The sequence below is a fragment of the Castor canadensis genome, chromosome 13, assembly GCF_047511655.1.
Source record: "Castor canadensis chromosome 13, mCasCan1.hap1v2, whole genome shotgun sequence".
NCBI classification, from domain to species: domain Eukaryota; kingdom Metazoa; phylum Chordata; class Mammalia; order Rodentia; family Castoridae; genus Castor; species Castor canadensis.
Genome location: NC_133398.1, coordinates 3,445,976 through 3,461,255, shown reverse-complemented (window position 1 = coordinate 3,461,255; position 15,280 = coordinate 3,445,976). Strand labels below are relative to the sequence as shown.

The 15,280-nt window shown below is 56.4% G+C and overlaps 1 protein-coding gene across 3 annotated transcripts in view; it reads right to left on the bottom strand.

The window, feature by feature from the left end:
• Nucleotides 1-14,734, bottom strand: part of Sardh (sarcosine dehydrogenase) — a 56,208-nt gene extending 41,474 nt beyond the window's left edge. Inside the window, exons 1-10 of one of the 3 annotated variants that reach the window (XM_074052874.1) lie at nucleotides 14,576-14,710; nucleotides 13,946-13,995; nucleotides 11,858-12,218; nucleotides 10,619-10,797; nucleotides 9,549-9,728; nucleotides 8,558-8,681; nucleotides 8,254-8,354; nucleotides 5,090-5,194; nucleotides 3,919-4,048; nucleotides 118-204 (exon numbers count right to left, since the gene is read on the bottom strand). In XM_074052874.1, coding sequence (XP_073908975.1) covers nucleotides 118-204; nucleotides 3,919-4,048; nucleotides 5,090-5,194; nucleotides 8,254-8,354; nucleotides 8,558-8,681; nucleotides 9,549-9,728; nucleotides 10,619-10,797; nucleotides 11,858-12,188 — 1,237 coding nt within the window. In that variant the 5' untranslated portion in view covers nucleotides 12,189-12,218; nucleotides 13,946-13,995; nucleotides 14,576-14,710. Of the gene's footprint in view, nucleotides 1-117; nucleotides 205-3,918; nucleotides 4,049-5,089; nucleotides 5,195-8,253; nucleotides 8,355-8,557; nucleotides 8,682-9,548; nucleotides 9,729-10,618; nucleotides 10,798-11,857; nucleotides 12,219-13,945; nucleotides 13,996-14,575 lie in introns of all 3 variants that reach the window. The other 2 variants (XM_074052873.1, XM_074052872.1) reach the window with 2 other exon arrangements.
• Between the last annotated feature and the right edge of the window lie 546 nt (nucleotides 14,735-15,280).

The following is a 15,280-nucleotide window of genomic DNA, read 5'->3' as shown; positions in this document are numbered from 1 at the left end:
ACACACAATCCCTGCTCCCACACCTGGGGGGCTGCAGGCCTCCCATCTCCACACCACCAGGGGCCTTTCCTGGGAGCTCTGGGGACCACAGGGCCTATCCCACAGCTGCCTACTCACCTGCACTGTTGAAGCCACAGCCAAGGAAGAAGCCACGGAGCTCTGGTGCCTCCCCCATCAGGGGCTTGTGATCAGGTGTGAAGGATTCTAAAAGGGAAGGGGAGGCCTGAGGTCCCTTCCAGCCATGGGCACTTGGGGGGGTCTCCGGAGATAGCATGGATGAGGCAGGAATCGACAGGTGCCTCCTTTATTCAGACCTCCCCATCCTCAAGACCCAGCCCGATGCCACTTCTTTCAGGGAGCCTCCCTGATTGCCGCCACCCATGTACCCCTGAGCACCAGGCATCTGCTGTCAGAACCACCAGCCTGTGCCTGATCTGCTCTGCCCTGGGAACCCAGCTCTGCCTCAGGGCTAGCAGCATTGTTCTGCCCACAAGGGACCTTTCCCTGAGCCAGTACGTGGTTCCCCCTCACTGCACCACTGTTCTGCTGTGTCATTTCTGGTGACAAGTCACTCCCCCATCCCAGACATGGAGGCAGGAACTGGGTTTTGCTCACTGCCAGGTCCCAGGACCAAGCACAGAGCCCGGCAAACACAGGTGTTTGATAAATGCTCCTGGAATAAATGAATGAATGACCAAGACCAAGCCATCCCTCTGTCTGTCTGCTGCCAGTGTGCATCAGAGACACAGCAGGAGAGAGACCCTGGGAGATACTTACATAGAGCTGGACTTGGTAGCCATGGTCCCCTCCTAGCTGTGTGACCTCCAGCAAGTCACTTTGCCTCTGTGTGCCTTAGTTTCCTCACATGTAAAATGAGGATAATGTACTTACTCCACAAGGTTGTGAATCAGTCTACAAACATTTCTAACCTGCCTTGCTTGGCCCAGGGAGGCAGCTCTAAACCCCTAGCAGAGGTGACAGGCGAGCAAGGAAGACAGAGGCTAAATACTCAAATAAACCAAAATGAGAATGTCTGCAAGAAAGTACAGTGGGGTAAGGGGCGAGGAACAGGTGCCAGCTGCTCCCAAGGACCCTGCACAGCATGCACTACTGTCATTGCCCAGTGATGTATCACAGAGGCGAAGTCACTGGGCATTGGGCTTATCAGGGAGTGGTGGTCACGGCTGCCCGGCTCCAAACCCAGGTTCTCAGTCTCTGCACTCAGACTTAGAACATGTCCTCTCTTGCTCCCCAGAGGGTGACAGAGCCTGGCTGTCAGAGGAGCAGCGTCTGAGCTGAAGGGCAGCTGGCCTCAGGGGCACCGGGGAGTTTCCACATAGCAAGCAGGTGCTGGGCCCCTTGGAGGACAGAGGCAGGCGGCTCAGGGACGGGGAGGAGGAAGGCTGTTCCAGCAGGACTCGGTGTTTGCATGGGCACCAAGGGGATACGAAGTAAAGCTGGGTGGCGATGGGTAACCTGAGCAGGGTGGAAATCAGGGAGAAGCTGGGCTAAGAACCAATGGGAGAAATGAAAGACTGTGACCCAGGGACAAACTGTTCCATTGGTCCAGCAGGTCAAAAAGGAACAAGGCCCTATGGGAGGCTGAGGTGAGGATCTTCAATTTGTTCTCCAAGTGGAGGGTCTGAAAACAGAACAGGATGCTTATGGGAGGCCTGGGGACTTCCTGGAGTCCAGTGTGAGGCTGGCTGTAAGGGCGGAGGTGGACGCTGGAGTGGCCATCTGGGTGAGCCAAGAGTGGCCGTTGAGAGGAAAAGGTGAGCCTGGCTGGTGTGTGGGGATGGCCCTGTGTAGTGGAGCTGGAACTACTAGGCCCAGGCAGGCAGCAAAGACGTGAACAACCTTGCAAGGAGTTGCAGGACAGAGTATTGTTAGGAGGGCAGACGCAGGGACGAGGGTCCCTGGGATGTTTAACAGGTGGCTCTGGCAGGATTGAACATCAGAACAAAGGACCTCCCAGCAGCATGGACAGCCAGACTTGTGTCTCCCAGCCCCACCTTGACTCTGACCTCCTTATACTAGCCAGGGGGTCTAGGACTTCTCTGTTCTTTCTGGAGGCCCACAGTCAGTGACAAGGAGCAGGGCACATTTCCACTAAACTTCTCATAGCTGGGAGACCAGATGCAGAATGGCCTCGCATGCATACCTCCCCCAAAATAGAGCTCCACGAGGGAGTGACGCCTTCCAGGCTAATTAAAACAAGAGAGCCCTGGGGACATTCGTGCCCGAGACTCTCTCTCTGTTTCTTGCTGTCAGTCCCACGCGAGCTGAAGGAGTCTCGGGGACGGTGAGTCACGGCTGCCCTGGCACTCCTGCTCGCTCAGAGCCTACCACTGTGGCTGGCTGCCTGGCTCCATCTGCCCCTCCTGGGGCTGTGCCTCGCACCAGCTTTCTTCCTCATGAGCCGTACAGATGAACGCAGGCAGAGCTGGCAGCTGCCCACACGCCACGCATTCTGGAACGGTGAGGCTGGACTCCCAGGCAGGCCACAGGGCTGTCTGCATGGCCTCCTGCTCCTTGCTGTGCAGAGGATGCTCACTGAGGATGGCTGGCCCGGCCCTTTTCTGCACCCCATCTGTGGTTTCTCACCTTCACGCTGTCCCTAATAAGTAGGTGCTGGCCAGCTACTTCACAGACGGCAACCCCGAGACACCAAGTTGCTGGCAGACCTGGGTGGCTCAGCTTGTCAGAGCCTGAGACACAGTTTCTTTGGGGGCAACACTGTATCTTTCTGAACTTGTCTCTGGGTGCCCTGAACTGGGAGCAGGGCTCCCCCTACAGGAAGGAGGGGGCATGCCTGTGAGATTCTGCTAGGACCACAATGGGCAGGCGATGTGTTTCCTCCCTGCTCTCATGTCCACCTGCTGCCCGCTCTACCCTGCACACATACTCCACAGCCCAGCCCAGTGCTGACCCCTCCCTCTCTCCCTATGTCCTCGCCCTGAGGGTTCCCTACCACTCTGGGAGCCCTGGCCCAATGCAGGCACAGACTTGCTGCGGTTAACATGGAATAAATGCCATGTGAGGGAATGTTGCAGGCCCTGGGTGTCAGATGCTGCTGGGCTGCACCACACTAAGCTCAGAAGTGTCTGCTGAGTCTCATGTTGTTAATATCAGCCTCCAAGGTCAGCATCAGCCTCCTTCCTCCTAATATCACCTCTTTCCTAGGGCCCCAGGCTGGTAGCCTCTGCCCCTGCACCCTAAATCTGGAATGGAGCCTGGGATTCCTGTGAGTGCTGGCCTCCAGGTCGGAGACAGGGATGATCTATGGACAACACACAGTGAGCATCTGGAGCTGAGCCCACCTTTCTGCTCCAGCCTCCTAGAGGCTCCACAAAGGAGGCTCTGGGCTCAGGGACCTCTGGCCAAGAACCCGTCTGGGCAGAGCTGGTCTCCATGGCTGGGTGCTGGTCACTGAGGACGGAGGGTGAGGACAGGGCTATGCTCTCTGAGAAGAGGGTGAGGCTGGGTGCAGAACAGGGGCTCCACCATGTGAGCACCACATCAGACAGGCCTCAGCCCTTCCAGTCTTCACTCAGCCTCCCCAGGTGCTGGAACAGGAACCCTCATCTCTATTTTACAGATGAAAATCCCCAGTTCCGGGGCTAAGTCAAGGCTAGGAGCAAAGAACCCAGGCTGGGGAGTCCCACCAGCCCAAAGAAGCCTGGCAGAGTACCCGGGGCACACTGCTGCCCATGCCAGGTTCAGGTCTTCCTGCTGCAGAGAGGAATAAAAGCAACACCCAGCAACACCCAAAGCTGGGAACATGTCAGCAAGAGAACCCAGGGCTGGCCCTGGGCCCCTCTGCTGACACAGGCCACCCTCAAGTAGGGCATTGCCACCAGCAGACATCAGCCTGAGGGGTCCAAGCATGCCCTTCAGCCTGAGCCCCCCACTCACCTGGACCACAGACTGTGGATTTGATCCCTGTCTTCTCCAGCACAGGGACGCGGTTGATGGCACCTTCAATGTGCTGGGTGAATACATCCCAGTCCAGGTCAAAGAGGCCAAAGGCAAATTTGTCTGACACCTACAGCAGCAGGACAGGGAACTGTCTCTACAGCCCAGAAAGGGACATGAATTCCTGCCAAACCTGCCCCTGAGATGGCAGCCCAGACCCCTGGCCAGATGGGGGCAGTCTGGTTTCCACTGTGTCAATGAGTCAGAGTATGGGGTGCAACCATGGTCTCCTCAGTTTGTCTCCCCTCACCTGGTCCATCAGCAAGCCACCTGCTCCCCCTCCTACTTGGGGCCAGCTCCCACCTGTCTGCCTGCACTGTTTTGATGGCCTCTATCTGGCCAGCTGTTTTCCTCTACCAACTTGATCTTCTAAGCTGCATGGTGCCTGTGCTCTGGAGCCTCCTCTGTCTGTCTGTGACTTGCTGAGGCTCCCCAAGCCCTACATGAGCCAGCCCTGGCCACCCCTCCTCTGCTCAGAGACTGACCTGCCGCAGTCTCTGAGGAGGGCAGACTGGAGTTGCCTGCAGGCCTCCAGCTCTCACTGGGCAGCTGCCCACCCAGGCGTACTTGTACAGCCTGTTCTCATGCTACAGGCCTCTGCTCTGGGTCCACCTTTGAAACCTCACCTTGCCCACCAGGCTCTCTGACCAACCCTTAGCCTGCTGACTCCATTCAGAGCACATCACTGTCCAGAGTTGCTGTGCAATTTCATTTGCTTGTTGTTGTCTCCCCACCAAATTACAGGCACCCTGGGGCAGGGACTCTTACCTTAGTCTCCCCTTTCCTAGAAAGTAAAGAAGCATCTGATCCAAAATAGCCATGGGGGTCATCCCGTTTGTGGATTAAATGTGTGACAAGGAGGGACCGAGGGGCCACAGGGCCTGCACTCAGCTGCTGGAGGAGCAGCCAGGCTGGGAGCACAGGACCCAGCACTGGTGCTGACAGGCCAAGGGCTGACCCTCTGGAATCGCCACTCCACATGGAGCAACCTGAATCTGCTGCGTTCTGTGGCAACCCCTCAGCCTAACCTGTATCTGTCTGGGTGCCAGAGTTTGGAGCCCTGTGGGGCCAGGCACCTCCCTTTGTCCACCCTGGGGCCCTCAGATCTTACCTCCTCCCAAAAGATGGGGTTGGCCTCATAGCCACCCACAGACAAGGCGTCCCCTTGCAGGCGGAGGTAGATAGAGGCGTCATGATCGCGGACATTGGGCATGTTCTAGAAGGCAGAGCAGACAGGCCTGGTGGGACCTGGCTCCCATACTCCATGGCAGGCCAAGGACCTGCACCAGGGTCACAGGCCCAAGGCGGACCCACAGCTCCACCTCCTTGTTACAGGATCTCAAGGACAGAGTGGACATGGAGCCTTGGGTTACATAGAGAAGACCAGTCACATCCATCCAAGTCTCCCCTTCCCCAAATTCCACATAGGAACAGCAAAAGGGGAAGAAGATGAGATGGAGGGACAGGGTAGGGCCCACAAAGGTAAGAGCGCAGGGGAGGGGGGTTTCTGCCTCCCTTAGCCATCCACTTGCACCACCCTGGCCAACACTGTAAAGGGTGCTCCATACAGACAACCACAGGGCAACAAAGTGAAGAAAGCTATCCCGATTGGAAAGAAAAAAGTAAAAACTAATTGCAGACATGGTCTTATACAGAAAGCCCCACACAATGGGAGAAAATGTTTACAAGCCATATATCTTTAGAGAACTTGCACCCAGAGTATATGAAGAAATCTTACAACTTAATAAAAACACAAGCAACACAATCTGAAAGTGGGAGAAGGCTCTAAGGAGACATTTCTCCAAAGAAGACTGACAATGGTCAGAAAGCACATGAAAAAGATGCCTGATGTCACCAGCCATCAGGGAAAAGCAGATGAAAGGACAAGGACCTGTAATTCATGCCCTCTAGGACAGCTACCACTACCCAGAGGGTCGCTAGCAGTGAAGCCAAGTGTGGGGACACGAGCCCCACACTCTGCGGGTGGGAACGTATAGCAGTCCAGCTTCTTTGAAAAGCAGCCTGCTGTTTCTATCCTAGAAATGTTAAACACAGTTTCCAGATGACCCAGCAATTCTATTCCTATGTATACACCAAGGAGAAATGGAAGGCCAGGTCCTCACAAGACATACATGAATGTTCACAGCAGCACTGCTCGTGACACCCCGAAAGTGGGAACTCAGTTGTCCATCGTTCCATGAATGCATAAATAAGGTGTGGTTTATCTACACAATGGAATATTATTTGGTCACGAAAAGGAATGGCATATTGGCACAGATACTACGTTAATAGACGCTGAAAACAGAGGGTTGAGAGAAAGAAGGCAGTCTTAACAGGTCACAGATTTTGGGATTCCACTTCTATGAGATGTCCAGAATAGGAAACCCATAAAGACAGAGATCAGATTAGAGATTGCCTGGGGCTGGGATGGGAGTGACTGATAATCGGGGAGATGAGGATAACTGAGCAACTGCGGGTGGGAGCGGGGAGGCTATCAGACAGGACCAGCTGAGGAACTAACAACGTTTACACAGCCAAAATATGGCCAACGCTGACTACAGATTAGACCAGTAAAGCAGAACAAGACCAGCGAGGAGGCCAGCAGGATGGACAAGGCCCGCTGGGCTGTGGATCCCCCACCGCCTTCTCTTGGTTCTCCCTCACCCGCCCTCCCCAGAGATGAACACAAGGGACACTAAAGCAGGAAGGGGACATGCAGGGTCCTGCTCATCTGTGAGTCAGAGTAGGAGTACCCACACGGAGGGCCTGATGTCAGGGCACGTGGATGTTCCCAGTGCCAAAAATAATAATAACCTCACCATCACCTCCACCTCTACTGGCACCACTACGCCACAAAGAAACAGAGCTCCATAGCACAGGGCAGTGGGGACACCTGGTGGCCAGAAAAATTCACACGTCTGTCCCAGCAGGATGTGTTGTCCTGGTTTTCCTGCCCCTTATTCAGCCCTGCTGCTCTGGGCACCCAGCAAGTGCTCAGCTCTGCACCCCACGTCCACCCAGCACCTCCCCTGTTCTCTCCATGCAGGAGCCCTCCCTGTGCTGATGGCCAGGAAAGGCCCTGCCTCCTGACCTCAGCCCATTCCCCTCCATCTGCTTCATCCTCTGCTGGCCGCTTCCTCTGGGAAGTTTGCCTCATTTCTCCAAGGTGAATGCCCCATCAGAGCCCTTTCCAGCTTCTTCTGGAATTGCCTGCTTATGTGACTGCAGCCCTGCCCCCTGCTCCACCTAGAAGGCCTTTCCCCATTCTAGTCCCACTTTCTTAAAGCAGGACCTGGAACCTGAGCTCCCCCAGTCAGTTTGATGGAGGGAGAGTGACCTGAGTGTTGGAAACAGGGAAGAATAAATGCACGGTGGGGGAATGAGTAGACTGAGAGATGGAAGGGTAGGAGGGATGAATTGGTGGACGGGTGTCAGGAAGGACATATGGAAGGAGGGGTGAACAGAAGAATGGATGGGTATGTAGATGAATAAGTGGATGGACAGATGGAGGGAAGTGACAAGGGAAGTATGGGCAGAAGGATGTCAAGAAGGACAGAAAAGGAAATTAAGAGAGAGAACTAGATGGAGGGAGCAACGGGTGGATGGGATAAAGGGATGTAAAGGAGAAGGAATTAATGGAGGGAGGGAGGGAAGGAGGGAGGGGAGGACAGGGCAGAGAGAGAGAGGAATAAGGGGTGTTGGATAATGGATGGAGGGTAGGCTCATAGTCAGTGACAAGGTGGCAGGTGACTACCAGCTGCTGCCACAGCAGAGAAGAGTCAAGCAGGACAGGAGAGGAGAAGGGCAAGTGGCGCTCAGGTGCTGGCAGGCACACCAGGTCCTGGGATCCCTCAGGAGGGAGCTCTCAGCAAGGTTCTGAGCGCCAGGAAACCATGCCGTCCAAGACAGGCACTTAGGGCCTGTGTGAGAAGTTCCCTGAAACTCTTAGGCACAGAAGGACCAAGAGACAGATTGGCTGCCCCTTGCAGGACAGGCTCAGACTGTGGCTTGGGCATCAAGGAGAAGCCTGGCCCTGAAGGCCACGGGGTCAGCACCATCCAGGTTTCACTGCGCTAACTCATGTAACTCTCACACATTCCAGAAACACCCAGCGCTACAGTCTCCATTTCACAGATGGCACGACGGAGGCTGAGGGCAGTGAGGGAGCCCAGGAGGGTCGGGCACTTGCATGTGCCCAAGCTGGGGTTCAGAGCTAAGTGCTCACACCCCACCAGCCCCCCAATACCTAGCACAGACCCGGGGCTGCCCACCTACCTGGATCCCCTCGATGCGCTCCGTGACAACATAGGCATGGTGCATGGCCACCAGCGGGACCTTGACTCCGGCCATCTGACCCACAGCGCTTGCCCACACTCCTGGGGTGAGAGTACAAGCAGGTCAACTCTGGTTGCCTGCAGGGGAATGGGATTTGCCACCCCAGTGGGAAAACCCATAGCATCTCTGCAGACCCACATGCCCCGGTCTGGACTTTCTACCCAAGAGAGGCTCGGCAGAGGAGGAACTGGAGCTGAAAGCAGCCACGTGGCCACTCAGAAGTCAGCAGAAATGCTGCCCCCACCTGCACAGTTGACTACACAGGGCGTCTGGAGGGAGCCATACTCTGTCTCCACAGCTGCAACCCGGCGTACCCCAAAGTCATCTGTCCGTACACGGATGCCGGTCACTGGGCAGTTCTCAATGACCTGGAACAGAGAGGACCTGCTCTTAAAGCCATGTGGGGCTCTTTGAGGGTGCTGACCTCTGCCCCTGACCAGGCACCCCAGTCTGGTGGGACCTGGGGACACTGCTCTGCTAGGGACGCATTTCCTCATTGATCAGGGAAATTGATCAGCACCAGAAGGCCAAACCCACCCTTTCCTTGACCTGGAAAACGCTGCAAACAGGTTGCGAGTTCTCTTGTTCATGATGTGAAAAGGTGGCTGCCTTTTCTTCATTTGAACAATGGAAAGATGTTTGTGGTTTTGGTTTTAAACAAGGTCATGAACAATGTACAGCTTGGTTCTATTTTGCATACAAAAAAGTTTTCATAGGGAAAACACTTGGAGTGAAACACTAAAATCGCCACATTGGTTACCGCTAGGTGAATTTCACTTCTTTTTTACTTGTCTTTTAAATTTTTCTTCATTTATGTATGGGGTTGAGGCAAATGATGCTAAAAAATGTAAGATGGGTTCCAGGAATGATGGTACATGGCTATAATCCCAGCACTCCAGAGACTGAGGCAGGAAGATCGTGAGTTGGAAGCCAGCCTGGGCTATTTGGCGAGACGCTTTCTCAAAAACTAACAAAAAATTCTAAGAAGGGACTCTGAGGGGATTTGCTTGTGCAGGAGGGTAGGACCCTGGGGAGGAGGGAGGAGGGAGAGCTGACATTGTGAGCAGACCCAAGATGGAGCCTCTCCTGAGCTCAGAAAGTTCAGAGAGGTCCTAACTGGCTCAGTCACACAGCAGGCCAAGGACAGAGCCTGTTCTCTGACCTCTGCTCTCTGAGTCCTTAGGCAGGATGGGTGGGCATGGAGCAGGGGACTGAGAGCTGGCAACGATGGGTACCTGTGCTCCCCGGGCAGCAGCCGCCCTGGTGAGAGTGGTACAGGTGCCGGCAGGGTCCACAGTACCATCCTGCGGCACATACAGGGTCCCGTAGAGGTCGTCCACATTCATCAGCGGATACAGAGCCCTAGTGTCTGCTGGACTCAGCACATGCGATTCCACGCCATAGGCTTTGCCCAGCTAGGGGACCAAGACAGGATTAACTGAGCCCACAGGGAGCAGATCTGCCAAGCCAAGTTGCAACCTCAACCCTGCTTCCTCCAAGCCTTAGCCAATCTCCACACCCCAGAGGGCCCTGCCCCGTGATCCACGCTAGTGTGAGGGTGAAGGAAGCAGGCCTAATGAGCAGAGGCCAAGGCCTTTGAGCCAAACCCCTTCCCTCTGGCTCTGACACGGGCCAGCTCTGAGACCTGGGGCAAGTTGCTAATGCAACTCTCAGAAATGGGGTGACAGCAGTTTATGGAGTTAGTGAAGAACTCAGACCAATACCTGATACAAATGGCTTACTATGCAAAAATACAATAAAAATTACCCCCACGGTCTCAAATTTTGGAACTGAGGACCAGGTTTTCCCAGGTCAGACAAACCAGCCCCTCTAAGGAAGACCAACCTGGTGCTTGGTTCCTGACACAGTGTCAGACACACCACACCCCCATATTTTTTGACCCAAGGGCAGCGATCACATATCAGGGGATGTCCCATCCCACAGGCCCCACCCAATGGGGGATGAGCTAAGCCTATCAGATTCTCTGGGAATTAAGAATAAAAAGTGGCCAAATCTCTCAGCCCAGGTGACCCAGCCAGCAGGGGACGGCGCCAGATCTGTCAGATCTCCTTCCCTGTACCATGCTGCCCAGCCCCCTGCCCCCAGAAAGCATTCCCATTGATCTAAGTGTCCTCCATCCCCCTCCTTCCCCATGTGTACCCTCAAGGAAAGCACACAGTCACCTGAGCTCCCTGCAGGGAGCAAGCCCACTGACGTGATCCTGTCTACCTCCCTCACCCTCAGGAGCCACATCCGTGGACATGAGTCCCTACAGCTCACCCCCCTCCCCAGGGGCTGCACCCACCGACATGAGCCTCTTGTATTCATCCAGACGCTGCCGGTTGGATGCAATGAAGAGGCCCCCATTCTGGATCCAGCCTGTGTGCAGCCCAGTCTCCTCTTCCAGCTCGCGACTCACGACACGCCGCGTGTGGGCCAGAAGCTCCACCTCCACGTCACTGGGCCGCAGCTGCCAGAGCAGGCCTGGCCCGGAAGGGGTCACCATAAGTCCCCCTTGAGGTAGCACTGTGACCCTTCTCCCAGCCAAAAATCAGGCCACGGGGAGCCCAGAGAGGTCGCACGGGACATGAGCAGGTCACAGCTGGAGCGTAGAGCAGGCCCTACCTGGGCCAGCTCAAAGTGACATGTCCACAGCTCCCATTTATTGAATGCCTACTGTGTGCCAGAGTTAGTGTGGCACCATCCAGCAGCCCTCTGAGGAGGACAGGATTATTTCACAGATGAAATTAAGGTGGCACCAAACGGTTCTGAGCTCAGGGTCCCAGAGCTCATGGTGGGGCTGGAACACCAACCAGACCAACCAAAGCCCATGGTCTCTTCAACAGAGCTGCTCTCTTCAGTGGCACGGCCTGGTGGGTGGGAGGCCAAGGATGAGGCTGTGTGGTGTGGAGGGGTGGGGCCATGACAGCCCAAATAGGACTGGCCTTGGGACAGGAGGACAAGGGCTTAGAAGCAGTGCATGCTAGGCCAGCTTGTATCAGCTTTCAAGGGCCAGGGCAAACCTCTTCCCAGCTTCAAGCTCACCGACTTCACACTGGTGGCTTGAAAGTGGCCAAGGTGGGAGTGTTTACACCACAGGGATTGGCAGAGGCTGCTGGTTTACCAGTACACCACCGGTTTACCTGGTTGAGGCAGAAGGTTGGCTGCCCTGGGACCATGCACATCCTCCCTGCGTGGTTAGTGCCCATGGAGGACGCAGCTCTGCAACACCCCACGGGCCCCAGCCATTCTCCCTCCTCTATCCAATTTCCACTCTTGGACAGACCTCCTGCTGCTTAGGGCATCCAGCCCTGGTCCAGCTTTATCCACTGGGTCCACACAGCCAGCATCTGCTGCCTCCTCCCAAACACAGCTCTCAGAGATTAGGGCACAAGTGGTGCCCCAAATCTGCCTCCCTCCAGACTGACCACATCTTTTCTCAGTGTCTCTCCCTTCAGTTCAGTTGCCCCTAACAGGCAGTCAACCCAAACTGTCCTCTTGGGGTGTCTGGTCCTTCCCTGCCCCCATCTTCCCTGGCTCCTACCTGCCGTGTGCCAGGTGGTCCCAGAGGTCAGCCTGTCTCGCTCCAGTAGCACTGCCCCACTCACACCCAGCTTGGCCAGGTGGTACAGGGTCTGGCAGCCCAAGCTGCCACCACCAATGATCACCACATTGGCTGTGCTGGGCAGGGGCTGGCTGGGTCCTTGGGCCACCTCTGAGGGGCCCAGTGCCTCCTTCAGGGTCCGCTGGTACGGCACATTCTTCTCAGCTGTGGGACTGGCCGCACTGGCGAGGGGCTGCAGCCCCAGGCCCTGGGCAGGTCTCCTTCCACAGCAGGTGGTGGCTACACGCAGGGCTCGGCTCAGTGAGGCCATGAAGAGTCTGGGCTTCAGTATGTTGAGGAGCTGGGGAGACAGCTAGGCTGGGTGGAAAGCAGCTGACCCCATGCTGTTCCATCCCAGAGCCTTCCTCCTGACGCTGCCCACCATATTCATCCATCCATTCATTCATTAATCCACTCATCATTAATCCATTCATTCATTAATCCATTCATTCATTAATTCATCCATTTGTCCATTCATTCATTCATTCAGTGCATATTGAGAGTCTTTTGTACAGCAGCTCGGGCTGGGCCCCAGAGAGACAGCTCTGGGTCGGGACAGAGTGTTGGGGACATAAGAGGAGCCAGAGAAAAGTGGCTAACAGCTGACAGATGTCCAAAATGGAACCTAGGAAAGTGGGATTGGGGGGGATGTAAGATCAGAGGACCCAGAACTGGAGACAAGAAGAGAGCCAGTCTCGCTGGGTCACTCAGCACCTAGGAGCGTGATGGGGCGACTGGAGCAGGGAGGGCCTGCCGGTGACCTTGAGATGTCCCTGCAGCTTCCAAGTGTGGGTGGCCCTGCCCTTGCTCTGAGCTGGGGAGAGGGCCTGGAGCTGCCATGTGGTGGTGAGAGAAGAGGCAGAGGTCCCACAGGAGGGCAGGGGGAGAGGTGTGTCACCTGCGTTCAGGGACAGCCAGGAGAAGGAAGGTGGTCACAGATGTTAGCAGCAGCCCCAGACAGGACGCCAGCACCTGCCCTGAGGCCACCCCTCTCAACCTCAGAAAGCTATTTCTCTTTCAGTAGTTCTCAGGGCCAGAGCATATGGAGGCTGTGGTGACCAGATTCTCCCCCACCCCCCTGTCCCAACGCGCCAGGCTGTCTGGATCCTAGGGGGCTCAGAAGTTGGGCTGAGGGGCCTCCCCTTCCCCTCACCTCCCCTTCTTCCTCTGTCTTCCAGCTGGCTTCTAGTGCTCATCTTAATCCCTCCTCCAGGAAGCCCTCCCGACCTCCCCAGCTGGAAATATCTAATAATAAGAAGAAGGATGTAACAGGTAGTCCACCCTCAGAGGAGAGAAGGAGTCTCTCTCATGAGGTGGGCCCTGAGAGAGGAAAGGATGCCAAAGGAGGAGTTTCTAGTGTCCTTTCCCAGGGTCAGCAGGAAAGTAAAATGGTTACGGTTGTGACCATATGGCTGTGGTGTTGAGGTGAGCCAGGCCACCAAATTAGTATTAGTGACTGAATCAATCAGCCAGTCCACTGGGTCCTCTGAGAAAGTGACTTCTGTTTTTGGGTGTGGACTCCATGCTATGCCTGCTCCATCACAGGTTCACACTTGCAGAATGCTGTGTCCACACTCTCTCTACTTCACAGGGCATGGGAAGACTCCCTGAGGTGACAGAGGTCACAAGCTAGCGTGTGGCTTTGCTGGGCACAAGGCCAGGAGGTGGTAACCCAAAGCCTGCACTCCCCCACCCTGCTCCCTACCAACCTCTGATCCAAACACATCACAGGGCTGGTTTAGAGGACTCAGAATCAAACCCCACATGGTATCCCTCCTGCACCAGTGGGTGCTAAACATAGTGGGGATGTGAGTGGGGACCCTAGCTCTCAGGCTGGTCAGGTAGGCCCTCCTACCCAGTGCCCCACTCCAAGGAGAAGAGAAGGAAGGGGAGAGGCACCAGCACGGGGAGGGGTGGAGGGGGTAGGAGGGCTACCCTCTGTCTCCACAGTGTGACAGCTGCCTGTCTTCTGCCCACTGCTGTGGCCCAGGACTGGGGACATTCCTCTCTGTGAGGGTCTGCTCATACCTTAGGTTCTTGAGGGTCCTTAATCTTCCAGGATCCCCGAGAGTGGTGTCCTACAGGGGAATTTGCATGACGGGGTCCCCAGAAACTTAGAGGCCAGACACCGTGCCCACATGAGGCACTGCCCAGGCACAGAGCACCTGTAGGAGGAGTCTCCTTTCTCTCTCAGACTGTGCGCTGCTGGCCAGGGAGCTGCCACGTGCCCTTCAGGGCCTGCCCTGCCAGTCCGGGCAGTCCCACTGTGAGAATGGGGGATGGGGCAGCCGAAGCCCCCTGCCCGCTGCTCCTCCCACAAGCGGCAGCTTGAATGTTAACCTGCTCTCTGCTGCCCCTAAGAGAACTTCCAGGAGCTCCAGTGCAGGACTGCCTGGGCTCAGGGTCACACAGATGGGCAGGGGCCTGGCCACAGGACTGAGGCCTTGTGCAACAACTCAGCCTCACTGTGAAGTGGAGCTGGGGTGCCTCCTCACAGCTGCAGGAGGCTGGAGGGGACCGATGTGCAAGGAAAGTGCCTGGCCCCCCTCCCCTGCGGGAGGCCCCCAACAGCCCACACAACCCACCCACCCACCCACGGTCCCTGAAGCCAGAGGTAGAGAGAGGTGCCAGCCAGCAGCCAGGGCCAACCCCGCTTACCTAGGGGGGACCCAGGCCTTGTCCGTCCCTAGGGGTGTACCTCAAACAGAGCCCCTGGCCAGTGGCAGAGCCGTTGCCTCCTTCTTTCCCAAGCAGCCATCTACCGGAACCCAGCACCTCCCCTCACTGCTAGCCTGGTGTCGCCGCCCACAACTGGGGCGGGGTCACACCGCCCACCACCCCAGCGGCTCAGCCAGCTCAGCCTGGGCAGAAGCCAAGTGGGCAGCTCCGCTGGAGGCAGAGCAGGGCTGTGAACTCTGAGCCCATCACCACCATGACCTGGCAGGTGACCTCCCTCTCTGCCGCTCACTTCCTTGCCGTTCACAGAGGGCTCTGGGTTACGGTGGGGAGCCCACACCTGCCCAGCTCCCCAGACCCTGAACTAACTCAGAACTGATTTCGTGGACAGAAAGGGATGGGGCAGGAACAACACAGCCGGGCCCCTGCCCAAGAGCTAGGGCTCCTAGGTGAGCTCATCTTGGCACGTACCTGGGTCTCCAGCCCCAGCTTGCTCACTCCTGGGACTGGACAGGGTGCTTACTGTCCAAGGAAGCCGGTGAGGACCTCTGTCCTCCAGAGGTCACAATCTCTCCCTTCCTGGGCCACTTGCTCTCCCATTGGGCAGAATCAGCCCCAGCACCAGGGATTCCTGTCCCCATTTGAGGCCTGGGAACACCAGAGCCCAGGGAGGGGAGGCAGCTTGCC